This window comes from Amblyomma mixtum, chromosome 2 (assembly GCF_055824585.1).
Source record: "Amblyomma mixtum isolate Tamu chromosome 2, ASM5582458v1, whole genome shotgun sequence".
Taxonomy (NCBI): Eukaryota; Metazoa; Arthropoda; class Arachnida; order Ixodida; family Ixodidae; genus Amblyomma; species Amblyomma mixtum.
Window position 1 is genome coordinate 51,153,435 of NC_143013.1, and position 18,996 is coordinate 51,172,430.

At 46.8% G+C, this 18,996-nt stretch overlaps 1 protein-coding gene across 1 annotated transcript; it reads right to left on the bottom strand.

The window, feature by feature from the left end:
- Nucleotides 1-11,656: 11,656 nt before the first annotated feature.
- On the bottom strand, nucleotides 11,657-18,657 carry LOC149359327 (fatty-acid amide hydrolase 2-A-like). The gene is made up of 3 exons (XM_089571582.1): nucleotides 18,563-18,657; nucleotides 16,144-16,287; nucleotides 11,657-15,688 (listed from the first exon to the last, which is right to left on the bottom strand). Exons 1-3 carry the CDS (start codon nucleotides 18,629-18,631, stop codon nucleotides 15,236-15,238), a joined length of 666 nt encoding a protein of 221 aa, XP_089427708.1. The 5' UTR covers nucleotides 18,632-18,657; the 3' UTR covers nucleotides 11,657-15,235.
- Nucleotides 18,658-18,996: the final 339 nt, after the last annotated feature.

Below are 18,996 nucleotides of genomic sequence, written 5' to 3' on the forward strand. Positions count from 1 at the left end.
ACCATGCAGAAGCTCAAAATAGAAGGCTGGAAAGCATGCTGGGCCACAGCCACCCAACCGCGTGGAAAAAGGTTGACGCCTTGCGTTCACAAGAAGCCACCGTGGCCATGAAGATAGAGCAGTGCCAAGTCGTCTTTGTCTTTGGTGTATTTCTTTGCTTCCAGCTGCATTTCTTCACCGTGATAACAAGGCTTGGACTGCGTTTCTTCTTAGCAAGCTGTAACAATGCAAGCTATATATACAACGATTACCGAAGTCGGCACGGAAGCGACTAAACAACGGACAGATACGGGGCGTCCATGTAGAACAATGATGGTGGTGAAAGGGAGGTGGTCCAGAGCAAGTGCGTCTCTGGATCGTTCGGCGCTTCGGCGAATTCACCTTTAGAAGTGTTTTCCTTTGCATGAACTGTACTGCTTGCCAACGCGGTCCGGTATTACATCATACTTCACGCCTTCGCCTGTTCTCAAATCCGAAGAAGAGTCTAATAAAGAGGGCGATTTTCTGTCAAGTGGGTTCCCGGAAAAAATTCTTTTCTTCACTTGGGGACATTTTTTCCTAGACGGTGCTTCCTCGGGGACCTTTTTTCGGGGACGTTTCTTTCTAGGAGGCGACCATATTTGCTTTTATGGATGCCCCCTTGAGTCACTTGATTCGTAAACACAGCACGTGAGAAGCGTGCTGCCGGCTTTACTCAAAGCGGATTTGCAACGCCTGAGCACGTGCACAAGTGCACGGAAAGAGAGCAGTCTGACAGCGCCGAGGTTGTGTTCTGCAGTGAAGTGACAATACAGGACAACACTGGCCGGCGCTGCGGAGCTCAACCTCAAATTCTTTTCCTAAACTAAAACAAAAAAAATACCTCGATAAAAAGTGCTGAAAAAAATAACAACAAAACGAGCTATTAGAGGAATAGTATTTTGCATTTTTGCAGTGAGCACGTCAGTAAATTTTCATCCGAATATGCAGCACACTACACTTTATTGCAACTTTGGTATTGTTTTTTTTTCTGGACATTATGCTGATTAATTTTAGTCTAAAGATTTGCGCCATGTAGTATATGTTATATCCAGCCTCTTAAGTTTTATATTACTACCGATTGTTGCGTGGACTTCTTTAAAACATTTCCAAAATGCAGCGGTTCGGGCTAGAAAAATGAACTACAAAAACATTACCTTGCGCAGGCAACGTCTTGACACATGATTCAAAAATGCTACTCATATACGTTATCCACGAAAAATCTGGACAGCAAAAGGGAAATAAAAATTTGATGTTGAATTTTTTACGAAGACGTATAGTTTTGCACAAGTCTGTAAAATTTGAAGGGGTGTCACGCGACAGGGAATTTTTTCCGCTAGATATCAGGGAAAATTGAACCACAAATTTCTTGAACTCTTGAATCTGAATTTTTTTTATGAATATCTGAGAGGATCGAGCGCAAACATTGGTGCGTTTGACATGGAATGACCCTTCAAAGATGTTTTAAGTAAAACTCTTGTTTGGGCGAGTTGGTTCATCGTTGGGCGCGAAGAAGACGGCACAGAACAAAGGAACACTCTGTGCTCTGCATTTGTGTGTGTTCCTTTGTTTTGTCCCGTCTTCTTCGCGCAAGTACTTACCCGTTCAAAGATGTTTTGCCACCCAAAGCTCTCGCACACAGCCTGAGACAGCGTTCTCGCATTCTTCGAAAAGGAATAGGGGAGGAAAGTTTTCCAAAGGATTTCCAGTGAATCCGAAATTTCCGCTGACACTAGGGCAGAATGGTGCCGTCTCCTCACCAGCACTCTAGCTTATCCACAATCAACAAGAGAGTGAGAGTGAACGTCTAATCTTGGCTTCTGCCTCACGCTCTCCCCTTTTGTGCGCAGAGCAGGGGTGCGAACGCGAGGAGCAAGTCAAGCAAGGTGCTGCTTGGCAGAAGACACCATTGTTCACTTTCCTGGAAAACTGGTGCTGCCTGGTTCAGGTTCAGGAAAATTAAGGGCGCCTTCTCCTGCCCCTCTGCTTCCCGGAAAAGGGTACAATGGTAAGGGTCTGACCAATACCTTTTGTGGGCAGAGCAGGAAGTGAAAACGCATTCTGGGAATGAAGGTTTTTGGTTCGGAAATCAAATATTCATGTCATGTGCTGTGTGGAAACAAGTAAAGCAAGGAAAAGAAAAAAGCTGCATCAGCAGTCAACCGCACAATGCCGCAATTCTTGAAACATGTTTTTTTTTTCATTCTTGAAACATGTTTTTTTTTTTCATACAGATGTTCAGTGAGCCTGTAGGTACCTCGCCCCTCCAGAAAAATAAAAAAGCACCACAACGGCATGCCGCCTAAAATGCAGCGAGGAAAAATTTCAAGCAGCCCAACTTAACTGCGTATAACCCATTAGGACAATACTAGGTGGAAGCAAGAGACCCGCTGGCTTTTTCTAGCCACTGCCCCCGAGGTAAAGTGACCTGCCTGGGTTGCCCGCTGTGTGGTTAACAATAGGTCTCAGTGAGATCGCGGGAATCCCACTGAACGAGTCACCGGAAGTTGGGGGTGACAATGGGTCGTCGTTGCTCAAGGGCGGGAGGAAGCAGGGCATAGGCGAAGAGAGCCATGACAACTAGTCGAAAGGGAAAGGGCAGCAGCCTTAGCCAATGGGGTGCGTCATTGCGTTGCGGCCCTCATGGCAGAAGGTATATAAAGCGTGCGTACGGGTCGCACCGTCGCAGGTTTTGCGTGTTCGTGCCATTTCGTGCAGCAGTTGTGGAGATTGTGCGACAGTGTTCCGAGCCCGTTAACCCCGATAATCGAAGATTACGCTGTATCCGAGGACGACTGCAAGGAACGCACAAGCCATGAGTACGCTCGAGCATCCGCGACCTCTGCGTGCAAGCTGCAGTTCAGACTACCTGCCGTCACCTGTTGCGATTCTAGCTGACGCAGGCGTGCTGTCGGACAGGCCTCAAACTCTACCTGAGGGGTCCAGCTGCTCTGTCGATGAGCGTGGCGCCTGCATTCCGACCGAGGTCGACGACATCTGTGACCTGCTGAAGGAGAAAGGAGCCAGCATGGAAAGGGACTTCAAGGAACAGGTGGACATGTGCATCGGCCTCCTGCGCGACGCATGCCGCGACGATGGGCTTAGCAGCGTCACGCGAATGAAGATCCTCGAGGTGATCGAACTGCGGGCTATGGGGTGGAAGCTTGACGAAGACGCCACAGAAGACTTCGGCCAGAAGTTTGGAGGCCCGGAGAGCAACGAGTCAAGGATAGCTGCCCTCCTGATGTCCAGACCTCGACAGCGGAGAGCCATCGCGCCGGCAGTTCCACCACCGCATGCGCCGCCGCAGCCTCGAGAGCCATCGAGAACCGAGTCCGTTAATGACGTGAGTTGCAGAATTCCTAAGGACGAAATGGCTATCTGCGACCTCGGTGGAGGAGTCCCAAGTTTCCAGACCTGCCGTCGGGATGATTCTCACATTTCAGAATATGTCAGCCAAGTTACTGTTGGCGGAGATGCTATCCGCATTGCCGCACCAACTGCTGCTCTTGCTGAGAGTGCAGCTCAAGCAGTAGTGGAGTTGTTTTCCAAGATCTTCTTAAATTCTGGCGGCGAAGTGGCATCGACCGCCCCATGCCTTTGGAAACAACGCTGAGGGGTCGCGCTTCAAGGCCCGACACCACGAAGAGCTTGTCGGTGCAACATGTGTGACATCAAGGCTAAGAACTGGCTCTCAAGCTGAAGCATCAAAGTTCTGTACATTCTTATACTAATAAATGTTTCGCTGTGTGAATACGAGGCGTTGTTGTTTTTCTGCTATTAGTGCAAACCTCTCATCTTTTGCTTTCCAGTGAGTCTGTGCGTGCTAAATAGATTAGTGGGCAACGCTACATTTGGGACTTTGAGGAGAACCGCAGTGGAGGGCTTTTTAATTTCTCTAATATGTTCTGAAATCACAGTACAGCGAATATTTTAGCATTTTGCCTTCACAGTACGGCTACACTGGTTAGAAAGTGGTTGCTGTGTCTGGTATTGAACCTGTAAGCTCGTTCTCAGCAGCCAAACACTGCAGACACATAGCCTCCATGACAGGTGAATAAGAGAAGGTTTACTAATCATTTATTGCTAGCTGGAGCACAGCAAGGACAACTGAGAAGGCAATCCAACTCACTAGCTTGCATTTGAACCCTGGCTAGCAAAGCTTACGGCTATGGCTATCGGGTGGTACGTAACTGCACTGCCTCATAATCAGCCAGTTGTGGTGGCTGCGCTTCGATGGAAGCGAAATGCAAAAATGCCCGTGTGCTCGTAAAAAGGGTGAAATTCTAGCACACGTGCGCTGGTATGGTGGAGCCAGCAGCGACCGCATCGCCAGCGCCCCCGCACGGCATTCCCCGCGTTAACTGGATGGCCAGTGCGTTTCCGTCAACCTATAGCAGACGCGCAGTGAGATCGTTGCGAGAATGGCACCTCGCCGGGAGACCTGATTTTATGCGGATTTGTACAATGTTCGAAAGTACGGACCTTTCACCGCTGAAAACGTGAAGGAAATGGAGCATACATTGCATAAAGATGTTCTTCTACAAAAAGGTCGTCCAAAAAGATCTTGATGAGATAATTGATATTGCCCTCGTTACAAAAGGCCTGGCAGCAGTTCAATGGTTTGCTTTTGTTTGGATTGCTTTTATTTATGTTCCTGAGCAGAAGTTATGAATCGTTCATGAAGGTGGCACCAAGGACGAAAAGTGCGCGTGTGCAGTTCGACAGCACACCGCATAAAAACAAGGACTGCCGACTTCCAGTATTTAGCCATGTCCTTCGTCACCAAGGATGTTCTGTAGTGCCGCAACTTTTTACGGTAAGCTTCGTGGCCTGCTTAATGTATTTGGCCACTGCAAATGTGCTGTACAGCGGTTTAAACTGATCACTAAACCCTGTCAGCTTCTTTAAAAGTCTTTTTTCCTAACCAAAAGGTCTCGTTCCCCGAAAGCACTCGTATTATTCGAAGAACCGAAAAAAGGCAAGTTCCTCCTTCTATGTTAACTCAGCTTGTTTAGAGACTGCAAGATGACTCAGGGAGTGGTGTCCAAAGGGTACATGGGTTGACTGCCACCCATTTATCAGCAAAATAGAGGGTGAAGGGTATAGTCCACCGCCTTGCTTTTCCAGCATGGCTGGTTTTGAGCCATCCTGAAGATCTTCAGGCTCCAGCCTTGAAGAGCGACTCGCAACTGTGAATGCGCCGTAAAGAGACGCCTGGCGCTTTTCGTTTCCGCCAAGACTGCGAGAGTTTCATCCCGGAAGGAGATCTTTCACGTGAAAACAAACCTTGCAAAGAAGGTGGCTTACAAATTTCCCGAAGTGGTTCATAACATTTGCAGTAGTAGTGCCTTTGCAAGATGGGATGCAGTTCTGTTCAAACTTCCACATGATGATGCAGGAACGAAAATGGACAAAATAACTGACAGGAGTTGGAGCTGGCACATGGGACAACAATTCACGAAGTAGCTTCAGTACAAACCTAACGATATGCTACATCTACTTTCTATTGCTTTCAGGTTGGGCTGATCATCGATTCTGAGCAACCATGGCTGTGTTGCAGTCCCGACGGCAGTGTGACATCGGGCGGCACATTTCAACTTATTGAAATTAAGGGTCCTTACAGTCTAAGGAACAAGCGTTTGATTGACCCAGACAAAGAAATCAGCTATGTGCCATCCATTATGTGAATGGACACTTACAGTTGCGTAAAAACCATTCGTACTACACGCAGGTAATGATACTGCTGTATGTCCTGAGAATCTACATTTCTTTACTTTATGCCTATTGTCCTCAGAGAAGCATAGCTCTAACAATCAAACAGGACGAAACATTTCTCACCGAGTATATACCAAAGTTAGAGGACTCTTATTCCAGCTATCTCCTGAGAGCACTGATTAAATGAATGCCCAACGGCATTTTGTAAATAATGTACAAAGCTCCCCCTGTCCTTTCATGCTGTCGTTACCGCTGACTATCGCTGTCTGCAAACTGAACGAGAATTGCATCACGGCCGCGCTCGATCCAGGTGGCCGTGGTTGCACCCACCTTTCGCCCCCTCCGTTAACCAGATGGCGCGCGCTCTCCCCAAACTGCAGCTTATGTGCAGATTAATACATATCGCCCTTCGTTTTCGGGTTTTACTCTTTTTGTAACTGGAGAGGGGGACCATTGGGAAATATTTTGACTTTAGTTTCGGGTAAAAATTGCAATATTCAGCAAAAAGTTCCATACTCTGGGTTTTTAAAGGGACCCCGAAATGATTTCGATGGGCGTATTCTAGTGCAACAGATCTGTAGAGGTGGCCTTTGCAGGTATTTAAGTCAAGTTTGAAAGCTGCGTGGACCCTATAATTTTTTTTTTCAATACCTCTGCTCGCAATAGCTCACAACCGATTAGGACGACACCTCACCAAGCCCGTCCCAAAACCCGATGACGTCAGTGGGCATCCGGCCAGTTTGAAGGCTCGCCCAGACTGCCCACTGACGTCATCGGAGTGAGGGACACGCACAGAGGAAAAAAAACACAGGAGACGTCGTCCGGCGATAGCCTTGAAGCCTATTCATAAAAAGTAAAAAGGAGAGAGTGTCCATCTGGATCACGAAACCACACCTAGAGGAAATTCTAGGTGGCGTTGGATCACGCCACGTGATAGCGTACGGTAATATGTATGCCCGCTATGCGGAGCAGCGCGGCAAATAAACTATCAACCTCCTTGCTGTAGACGTCCGCACCATACGCTGCGCAGACGCTCACACTAAAACATACCAACGCCCAAACATTAGGGTAGAGTGCCTAATTAGGGAGGAAGCGGCTTCACGTGCACTTGGCGAGCGAAGGCTGGCCCCTTGGCGTCGCGCTCTCACCTTAGTTTTTTTTTTTTTTGTCCATAGGGACATGGCGCGGCGAGTTGTCGCCCTAATCGGGTGCGAGCTATTGCGAACAGCAATTTTTTTAAATTATTTCTAAATTATAGGGTCCACGCAGAGCTTTCAAATTTGACTCGAATACCCGCAAAGGCCACCTCTACAGATATGTTGCACTAGCATATGCCCATCGAAATCATTTCACGGTAACTTTAACGGGAACACATTATTTAATTTGTGTGTGAATAAGTTTGCGGGGATAGGGTAGCCTCATCTGGCACATGACAGGGTTAACTGGAGAGATAAGGAGAGGCCTTTGTCCCGCAGTGGGTGTAGTCAGGCTTCCTCCATGAGTCAGGCTGATGTGCTCTCTATCGGTCATGAAAAATGTGCTATGTCAAGCCCATGATGGACTTTCGCAGGAACGAGGCGCTGTCAAACACTCCCCATCTGGGTGAGTTCAAGCTTCGAAATGGCTTTTGTGAAGCGTACGAAATGTCATGCATGTTGTTGGAGGAATGCGCCTCTCATCTCACAATGAATGCAGCGCATTTACTACTCAGTAACTGGTACAATCTTTTCGGACACTGTTGACAAGCGCATGCAAGCCCTCAAATAGTGTGTTGTGTTGTGCTAGGTTTAGTGGCGCACAAGTTTAAGACCATCATGCGACAAGCTCAAGGTAATAGAATGTTTTTTTCTCGGAAATTTTGTAAAAAAGAGTGTAGCTCAACGATGGTATAAAGGGCTTAAAGAGGCTCTAATAAAGTTTCAGTATGTTAAAGAACGTCGCTTCACGAATATTGTCCCGCAAGATTTTTTGTAATGCCCTTTGTAGAGGCTGAGTTATCTGCAGTCAACGTGAATTTCAGCATCTTCGCGCCTTTCCCTCTTCTCTCGTCACTTTTCGCACGCTGGAAGGTCGGCGCTCCTCAGCCGGCCCCACCTCCGGGGGCGGAGCTTACCGACTCCGCCGGGGCTACGCGGTGTGTTGGCCGTGGCCGTGGTAGCTGCCTGACGTCTGAAAGAATCTAACCAATACTCATCTATCAACCTGTATACGCAGGTGCGAGCGACGGTGGAGGGAGCCAGCATTTAAAAAGTCACCGGTGCTCGCACACTTTCGCGTGTGATTGTGGATTCTCTGCTACGTGTAGAAAGGTAGTATTTGAATCAGGTGCTGAGGAGAACAAAATGTAGTGATTGAGAGTTGATGTGGTCTCCTCGGAAGGTGTTTCAGAGCCTGTTTAATTAAAAGTTATTTCGTACTACCTAGTGATCACAAAGAACAAACATTTTATAAATGGCACAAACTTAAAGAAGGTTGGGTAACCTCAGCGGCCATCCTTGGCTGGCCAAGGATATTAGGCAATCAACCTTCTTCCCAGGAAGGAGAAAGTAAAGGTTCTGTTTGTTTTAATAAATTGAGTACATTTTATCTATGTACAGTTTGTTTAAAACTTCTGTTCCGTTTAAAAAGTTAAAAAACACGTGACGTCAACAAGAGCATCTTCACCTAAGAGCAGTGTTGAATATAATGGCTCGAGTTTTGTAAAACACAGCAAAATATTTTTAGAGCGGAAGTTCTACCACAAGGTCATGTCGCTCCGAGCAACGTTAATGGGAGTTCCATGAACGTTGGCTCCGAGGAATGACCTTCAAGCGGGGGTGCGGCTGTGGCACATCCCTTCCGCACTATAATTTCGATGATAAGTACAGTCAGACAGGTGTGGAGGAAGAGGGTAGAGGCGATTGACTAGCTGCCGCACGCCAATGGCGGTAGCGCATTCAGCAAGCCGTCGAGGCGAGGACGAAATTTCTGGCAGCGGGTGGCGGCGCCGAGAAAGGGTGTAGGCGCCGCAGTGGCTCACGCTCGTCTACTGATCCGGGGTACCCTGGGTCGAATCCGATCGCGGCGGCCGCGTTTCGATGGAGGCGAAACGCAAAAGGCGCCCGTGTGCTGTGCGATGTCAGCGCACGTTAAAAAAGATCCCCAGGTGGTCGAAATTATTCCGGAGACCTCCACTACGGCACCTCTTTCTCTTTTTCAATCCCACCTTCCTCCCTCTAGCGCAAGCCGTCCAGCGTTCTCTAGAACAATATTTTCATAAGCTTCTTTTATTGCGAAAGCAATACTACGCCAGGTCTAACAGGTCGTCGCGTGGTCCATGGACCCCCCCTGCTCCTCGAGGAGCCGCCACTGCGCCTATCAGATGAAGTGACGTCCGCCTCTCCGTTGCTATGGCGACGCGTGACGTCAGCTTGCTTTCCGCACGGAAGCCAGGAGGAGCTGGTCGTGCCGCGCTCCTCGAGGAGACTCGCCATGGAAGTCACCGACGAAGAGTGCATATCTGAATCTAGTTGCTGTACTGCTTCTATTCCTTTTGCAACCAACCAGGTTTAACCAGAGCTAAACCACACCAATTTTTTGCCGTGTGTCGCCATCACACGACCAACTGCCTTTACGCTAGCGCTGTCCTAGATGGCACACATATTTAACTATGTCATTTTAAAGATGAAACAAGCTTGCAAAGACAATATCGTAAGAATTTGCCTGCCAAAGCAGTGACAGAAACAACTGCTTGCGTGCATGGTTATGAAGCGTTCTTTTCTACCTTAGTGAGCGGGTGAAAAGCTTTTGTACTGAAGTTAGCTTATGTTGTGACCACTGTGTTTGCCAAGCTTATAAAAGAATATGGGTAGAATTATCTAACAAACTCTATGCGAATGCAGTTCGCCAGGGAACGAATCGCCCCGCCATCTAATCGACCAAGTGAGATGGATGAATGGTAAGAGTCCTTTTTGAAACGGGGCAGTGGGGGGCACTACAAGGCCCAGAAATGTATTTTTCTTTCTTTAAACTTTTTCTTCCATAAACACAATTTCTCAACATGTTGGCTTCAAATCGCGCGCACTTTGTTGCAGCAACATCTAAAAAATGGCAAATGAACATATCTTCAAATGCTTTCACAATCATTAAATGATTCTGTGAGCGCTACACTCAACCAAGAAACATTCAAGCATTGTGCCATTTTAATAAAAAAGATTACAGATTTCAATATTCACTTAAGCAAGTAATAGCACTGGAGGACAGATCTTGTACAAACAAAAACGAGAAACTGAAGAAGAGGATAACACAAGTTGGTTTATTATGACAACTACTGTAACGTACAAGACTTAACAGACTGTTCAGTTCACGAGCACGCACAGCTAAATTCACAGGAATGAAGACTAGAGCGGCCCCCTCTGAACACGCAGTGCCAGCCGCCACACAATCACAGCAGCTGACAAGGAAGCATGTACACATCTCGCTTTTCTGCTCAAGCTTGCCTTTGGTGGGCACCTTGCTTTCTGCATGAGCATTCTTTGGGAGAATGTATTCAGAACCAGGGATCACCAATCCAAGTTTAAAGTTGTTAAGGAAGGCACCGGAGAGCAAAGCAATAAAACCCTTTTCCAGCCACATGAAAAGAATGTTCAGTGTATCCAAAACAATTTACTTCACATAAATGTGTATCGATGAGTCCACATACACAATGTAGTGCCAATGCGTTATACAGTCTTGTGCGACGCTACCAAACATGCCCATTGTAAGTAACATGAACAGGTACAGCAGAAACCATCTACCATAGGTGCGGCTTGGTTGCAAAAGCGATCCAATATCTTCCAACACCCAGTAATTATTCAACCCTTTTTATAGAAAACAGCGACACAAATGCCTGCAACAATGGTGACCATAAAGTTTGAGGTACATGAAGTCAACTGCTGCTTTCTGAATAAAGGTCACCTTTTTCTGATGACATAACTATGATAGTTGAAATCAAGCCAATTTTCGACAGATCAACTGGATTTCATCGCAGAACTCAACAAAACAGACATCATTCAAGGGAATTTGTAGATGCATGCAATGGAAAGACAGACTGGCATGAAGAAATAACAGTAAACAGCAACATTAGGATTCCAGTGTTTAGTGACAACAGAGTAACTAACAAGCAGATACTCAACCAAATGCCAAGAAAAAAAACCAACAATGACAACGAAGTGGCTGAAGTATTGCATTTAGTGCAACATGCGGCAACAAAAGAAGTGCACATAAAAAAAAGCAATTGTATTGGAGCAAAAACAGTTCAACTCAAGTAATAACAGCAACAAAAACTGCGGGCAAAAGGGCAACACAAACATCCAAAAAGATACAGCAATTATGACTGACAAAAAGTGCGGGAGCAAACAAAATGAATAAACTGTCAAAAGGAGCTCCCAGTAACATTGGCCATTAACGATCACATCTTGACAATTAGAACTGGCTGGAAAAAAATGCCTCCAAACCACAAGTAAACTCAACACACTCACAGAATGCATGTGCACAAGTAAAGCCTGCACATTAAAACCTGATTCATATACCGCTTGAACGCAGGAACGACATCATCGTTCACTCCTTGACTTCATTAGATCAAGGAACCTTTTCTCACTTGTTTAAGCACCCTAATCATCCATCAGTACATATCCTTTTATATGCCAAGGCAATGAATATCACTTCAAAAAAACATCTCCTTCTGGGCAACTGTTGAAAACTCACCGGAAAGCATGCACGCAGCTTTGTTCTCGAAGGACAGAACTTTGACAACAAACTTAGCACCTCTAAACAGCAGTTTGAAAGATGGAAACCTTTCTTTAGAAGCCATTGTATTCACAACAGGGAGGCACGCTAGCTTCCATTTTATCATAACCTCAACAAGGATAGTCACAAAAATAAAATGCAAATAACTCACTGGAACAAGTGCCTTGAACCAAAGCAGCTAGTATTATACATACAACAGCAGCTACACAAGGTGCTACCTCCAATCTCCCTGTTCTTGCTAATGGAAAACCACGTACTGCACATTTTTGTGGAAGCTTGCATACTCACTCAGGTAACCTGCAAGACTGCCCTGTCAGCTCGGCATTAATTTTCAGCTACTAGGACACACAGTGAAGTTGCAACAAAGGATCGATGTGGCAAAAAAAAAGTACCATACAAAGAGCTCACTCGACTACATACAAATCGGACAGATCACAGTTGACATATGAGAGGATCACACATAGCCACGCACGAATTCTTCCCATCTTGCGCCACAAAAGATGGTATAAGCACAAAAAAGCTTGTTGCCCTGTAACAGTTGACATGCAAGTTTAGCTGATGTGAGGTTACAAACATGAGTAGCTGTACACTAGCATGAGTAGCTTTGCATGAAAAAAAAAAACGCACATAGTACAGCGCTGACGTGCACGTCCGATTAATGGGCTCCACCTAGATGCTCTGCTTTGGTGTTGAAGACGAGAGTATACAGACTTTTGCAGCTTACTTTGAGATGTGGCCAAGCATTGCAGGCCACGTGATGAGTCTTAGAAGAACACAAATGAGCTCATACGCATGCCTAACCTGCACCGATAGCGCATAGATATACCAACTACAACAGAGTTCAGATCAGCCGAAAAATGATGCTTATTGTTTCACTTTTCGAAGCGGCACGACAAAGGAAAGTGCTTGAAAGCAGAAAAAGCACAGTACACAAGCGGGCACACCTTCATTCCAGAAGAAGCTTTCCCTACGTTCTACTTTCAAGCTTTGACATCAGGCGATAGAAGAGGTGATGACAGCCCAGAATGCTCCTTTGACATGCATTAGTCACAAACCAGCATGACGTAAAAGCACTTCATTTGTTTATATATGCCAACAGTTGTTTAGAGGTAAATGTCCAAAGCGCTTTGAAACCAAGTGGCTGAAATGTGGGCAAACCAACTTTAATTAGCTGGCAGTGTTTTCAGGCCATGTATTACTGTACATGGGGAGTGAGACAGTAGCTTTCTGTAGCATTACAAGCAAACTGCTGGAATACATGCACATAAGACACCTTTATGTTCGATCAAACACTTCTCCTGATTAAAGGCTCCGCTTCTTTAAGACAGACAAGACAAGAACGGACAAGTATTTATGTTACTTTGGCTCACTTGCATGTTCAAAAAGTCTGATTCCACACAAACATCGTTAACCAGCAAGTTTAGTCCTCACCTGGTTCGTACACAAAAACAACAGCACTGCATTACCCATCACAAGACGTAGTGCAAGAAGGCTCGTCATTAAAAGTCACTTTTAACTGCAGCCAATATATAAAAACGATTCAAGATGAAAAAAAAAGGCAACCATAAAATGCTCCTTTTGAGTAACATTTGCTTTCTCACAGGTCAGCAGTTCAAGCAAGTTGGCAGTTTTGGGAAAATTGTTTTGGGGACATTCAAAAGTTATGCAATGATTATGAAAGCACAGCATCACTAAAATCTGCAAACCTTCTACGAGGTGAACTTTAGTTCCTAAGAAAGGATGGTAGAGTCAAACCAACATGCATGGCTACAGCTACACGTGTTGCATATCACAGCCATGCAGTCATAACTACTCGCCTGTACTACAGAGCAAGACTTGCAATGTCTACCCAAGTAACATTCGACAGAAGTTGAAATAAACTGCACTAGTCAAAAACAACCATGCTTGTAGGAAAAGGCACGCTATAGCTGAGTGATATGAAGAGACTACTGGTGGCATAAAATAATAATTGAAAATATTAAGTGCGATAAATGATGCATTATTCTAATTGCCCAACACTGCCGTGCTTGGACATTGCATGGCATTGGGTTTGGGTACTGTTCAGTTCCATTTTTTTTTTCACAATTTGAGCTTATGAGGATACCAGTCGGTATAAAACAGTAAATCTGTTTTGTCCTTTCTGAGCAATTTAAATTCGATAAAAGCATTCTTGAGGTTCATTACAGCTGAAAGATACACGGTGAAAGGAACTGGCCAAAGGAACAGTCTAAGGAAAGAAACAAGTAAGGGTTAAAAAAAAAATTAGGAACAATTTAGAGCAATGGCAGAGGAGTCAGGCATTCAGCTACATACACATATGCATTATCATTACGTCCATATTTCATAGTGGCTGGCTGCAGGCTAGGACTCCACTTTCAAAGAAAATAAAGAAATAAACGCGAACAACTGCCTGAGAGTTGAGTTTGAATGTTAAGTGCCTTCACAAGGAAATGGAAATGCAGGACCAGTACTTTAGCTGTACCTGGCACAGCAGTGCCGCTCTTATTCCTGCCACGTGGTGAGAAGCCTAAAACAATGCATGTGCCTCTCGCCACGATGCAACATTGAAGCAGAGGAAAGGAGTACTTGCAGCATTTTTTTTTTCAAAGAAAAAGGATAATTAAAAAAGTTACTGCTCAGTTGAAGATACAGACTATGACGGCACAGACCAATCCCAATACTGTGAACAGGAAAGCAGACGCCAACATTTCTCAGCACACGCAGAACACTACTACACCGGTGCATCACTGGTTCCACATGTTTCATGTAGTGTGCTGGAAGGACATAGGCTGGCACTTTCAAACCAGGCCTGAAAAAAAAAGAGATGAAGCGAAAGAGCTACAGCATCATAGCAATTGTCCACAGTGTGTCGCTGAAGTGCACTGTGTGGATGGCCAGCATTTTGTATGTGCATCACAAAACACACACAGAAGCTTGTAGTCGTCCAAGCTGCAGAGGTCAAAATGTCAAGCAGAGACGGCAGACCGGGTGGCCAGGAGGAACTGCCAGCTGCTAGGTTTATCAGTGGCACACACACCTGGCAATAAAATCCAGCTGCCAAGTCAGGAGGTCAAGGGTGCACATTCTGGTAAAAAGATGCTGCTGAGTATCCAAAGGGGGCGAAGCAGAGTTGGATGTCTTACACTGGAACGCAATAAATGAGAGTGGCAATGCCAGCATGCCATCTGCACCACATGTTCAGAAAAAACTCTTGCACAGAAGATTTGTGTAACACCAGAGAACCCCAGCAACACCACAAGGTAGCAGGTTTAGTTTCACCAGCAGATGACTGCTAAGTACAGGTTTACAGAAGCAAAAGACACCAATGTGCATGTGACAGTTCATTGAGCAACTGGCACCAACCACTACAATACTGCCAGCTTTTAACATTGATCACAGTCAGGCCTGGCTACGGCAGATGCTGCACAGAGTTGGAGTGACAAACCACAGATCATCCCTTTCAATCATGAAGCGAAATTCTGACTCATTAGGCATCACTGCGAACCAGTCTGAACCTGCATCCTGGAACCGGTGCTGATCAGAGTAAGCCCGAGTAGAAGAGAATGCACCTGCCTCTGAAATGCACCCCAATTCCCTCCTGCCTATTCAGGATCCAGATTTCACCTCCATCCCAGCACAGTGCCACTCATCAACTGCAACAGTTGACATCAACGGGTGTTGCGTCCACTTCTGGAAGACCCCCTGCACACTTTTCCCCCCAATTTGCCCCCCATTACTTGCTCGGAGGTTGCTGCCATCCGCCGTAAGCCTTCTCGATCTCGAGGGCTGCGTCCAAACAGAGGTTGTCCTTGTAGAATCCGGCTACAACTTGCACACCGAGTGGTGTGCCCGTGGTTTGCGAGATTCCCACAGGGCACTGACATGACGGATGGCCGAGGACATTGAAGATGGCCGTGTAGGCATAGTTGAACGGCTTAAGCATCGGCTGGTAGTGGAAGGGCGCCGGCTCTGGGTGCGATGGGTAGATGAAGATGGCTGTGCCACTTCCCAGGAGGTTGTCGAGGCGGCCGCGCAGCACATCCGCTCTGGCCAGCATTCGGACAAGTGAAGGGTGTCCGCGCTTGGGAGACAGCCACTCCAGCAGACAGAGGGCGAGGGCCGGCAGCGTGTGTGGCGAGCGTCGCAGCAGCCAACGGAACAGCTCGCGCCACACGGGCACCTTCCCCTGGAGCGAGGCAGCAAAGCGTGGATATCCATTACTGTGCGGCAGACTTCGAGCAACCCAGACAAACCATACAACTTGTGTACTATGCCAGGGGTTCTCAATTTTTTTTAGCCTGGGGGACACTCCAATGGCTTTTAATGGCTGCTGGGGAACACTGTGTGTTTTGGGCTTTCATCCCTTCCTGCCTACTGCATACAAAAAAAAAACGCGCAAAAACCCGTCCCTCAAAAACTTCCACAAGTAAATTTCTAATGGCTGGCTGTATAGTGAAACAGACTGCTGTGTGCACCTACAGCATGCCTTTTTTAAAGCCATTCATGCGTATAGGTGAGGGGCTTAGGGAACACACGAAGCCCTCCATGGAACACAGTTTGAGAATCCCTGTTCTATAGGCAATGCATCTAGGTCATTCCGTGCGGATGGGAGTCGGTTGTGAAAGATTCAGTTGCACTCACCTTGAGCAGCGCCAACTCGGATGCAAAGGAAGGCACGCTTGCACCGGCCAGCCGGGCCGTGAAGATCTGCGCTGAGTAGCGGAACTCGTCCAGGGCTAGCTCTGCCACGGGGCTGCCATGCGTCTCACGGAAGTAGCGCACCACCTGTGCAGTGAGGGCACAGTTTCACAGCTGCAAAAGAACTGCTCTGCATAGATCTGCAGCAAAAACTGGACTCTCTGATGAAGACATTAGCTTTCCGTGACCAGAGTGCGAGTGTGCAAGATTTAAGCGGGTTCTTCAGTGCTGACACTAAGTAGGAAATGTTTGAAAGCTTTGCTGCATTCCCAAACTCCTTCTAACTATTCATCCAGGTGGAGAAGAAGAACAAGGTACCATATTTCCTGGGCTATAAGTCACACCTGTGTATAAGCCGCACTGCCTTAAAAAAAACGCACTTAAGTCGCGCTAGTGTAAAGACACACCTGTACACTAAACCGTGCTGACGGTCTCTTCCTCTGAGAGTAAAACAAAAATACGTGCTTGAAACAGCTGCCATGCACAGATGATGCTCGAGCTATGACAAACGCATCATCTTCCCGCGGCCTGCCCCTTTTTTATTGCCTTCATCAACCGGAGCGCTTTTCCGAGTTTGCGCAAGGGCCGGGTAATTCTTTTCGCTCACGTCGAACTGTCTCCCTGCTGCCCGGTCCCTATCCTATCCCTAGCTCATGTTCAATGGCATGCAACTTGAATTCTGCATCGCAGCCTGTCTCGCAGTTGGCGTCATGCTGAGTAAGAACAACGCAGGATGTGCGCGAAGCCACACAGATGCGAAAGCAAAATCGAAACTTTCCAAGAACATGGCTGGGTTGGACCTGGCAGCAACGTGCGGATACAAGGAACAGCAAAATATGGCACAAAGCTACACACTATCTTTTACCATATATACGTCGAACTGCTGTATAAGATGCACCGATGAAAAAAAAAACGAAAAATGTGACATGCTGGAAAATATGGTACTTCCTTGCATGGAATTGCTGCGCACTTTATTACAAGTGTGACAAAAAGGGGAGCAGCAAATATTAAATTCAGCGTATTCTAGATTTATTGCTAGCTTCTGTTTGACGTTCCTGTGCAACGTTCCTGTGAGACGTTCCTGTGAGACGTTCCTGTGCGACGTTCCTGTGAGACGTTTCTGTGCGACTTTAAGCCTGAGCTCCATGTACGCGAAAAAGTAAGCGACGCGACGAGGCGGCGCGGCGACGACGGCTGGCTGTCGCTCCTTCGCCCACCGGCCAAGCTCCATGCATAGCGACAACGCGAACGCGAAACGGAGACGACGATCAGTGTTGCTGGCATAATACACCGCAAAGCTGTTTGCGTTTATAGCAAGAGTCACATTATTTGCAAGGATTACAATTTTGGGCAGAAAAATGTCAAATAAAACGTGTTTACAGCTTTGTCATTGTATGTCATTGCATGTCATTTTATGTTATTGTCACGGGCGCCGCCATGTTGCCTGAACGTGGGGCGCACACCTGTTTGAACCTCGCGCGCTTTCTGACCTCAAACGACGCATACTCGCTAAGCCTAGCAGCACCGTAAACACAAGCACTCTGAAAATCTGGGGTGTTTTATCGCTAAAATTTTGTGGTTGACGCAAGTTCAGAGAAAGCGAAAGCTTCGTGAGCATTTAGTTTGCCGTGAACGTGGGGCACAGCGTAGCGACAACGACGAATCGGTGGTGAAGCAAGATTCCCGGCCAGAGCCAGCGCCATCTTTGCCAGAGCCGGCAAGAGGCTCGGTAGTGACGTACGCTGCCAGGTTAGCTGCTATTGGCTAATCGCGTTGGCAACTTCCGGGCGACGAGCGAAATTTTCTGTGAGTGCAGATCCGAGCGACAGGACAAGCGACACGGGTATTTCGCTTCGCGCGACGGTGCCGCTCGTCGCTTGCCGCTGTCGCGTTCGCGTTCGCGTGAGTTTTCGCGTACATGGAGTTCAGTCTTTACTGTTTAATGCTGACATATCGTTTAGTCTCACACCACTGCTCAGCTAAGCGTTATGCAGGACATGGTCATGACCACAATGCTAGAGGTTAACAGCTGAATTCACAATAAATGCACAGTGCAGATGGTGCTAGCATGCAGAATAACTACACTGTTCTCTCTTGTCCCCTTGGTGTTTCCTTCTCAAATAATTAATCCATCTCTCTGGCCTACAATCCAAGAGGCAGGTACTTCCATGTACACTCGAAAAACAAACTAACCTACAAAACCGCACCATGGAAGCATTGAAGTAAACTTAAATGGGAGGTCCCGGTGCACAATTATTTGCACCCATAGTTGGTACACGGGTTTGTGGATGTGCGCTGCTTCAAAGATGTTCGTGCTACAGCGTGGTGCAAGGATATTGCGGAAGTTTGCAACTAATGTTACCTTCCGCACGGCTTCCTTCCTCTCGGGGTGGACAGGTGTGCAGAGGGTGCCACCCATGTCGTCCACCATGTAATACACAGTCAGTTTGGACCAGTCCACCTGCAGGCATGCAAACAGAGAGTAAGCACGAAATAACCCCCATTTCTCTAAACGGGGGGGGGGGGGGACTGCTCTTGGGGCAAGAGGGCTTCCCCACAATTGTGTCGAAGACTCCATTCTTCCTGTTCACTAGTAGCCATGATGTTTATACAATCATGAATAATTGCCACCTCATGTGTGCAACAAATGTAGGGCCCTTTTTGAAATCAGTTTCTGTTAGACTGATTCAACCCCATGTAAAATGGTCCCAATCCCATGGAGGCATGGTCCTTTGCCTCCATGTAGTGTAAACCTTGGTGATAGCGAGTTGTCCTTGTGGCCACATACTGAACTCG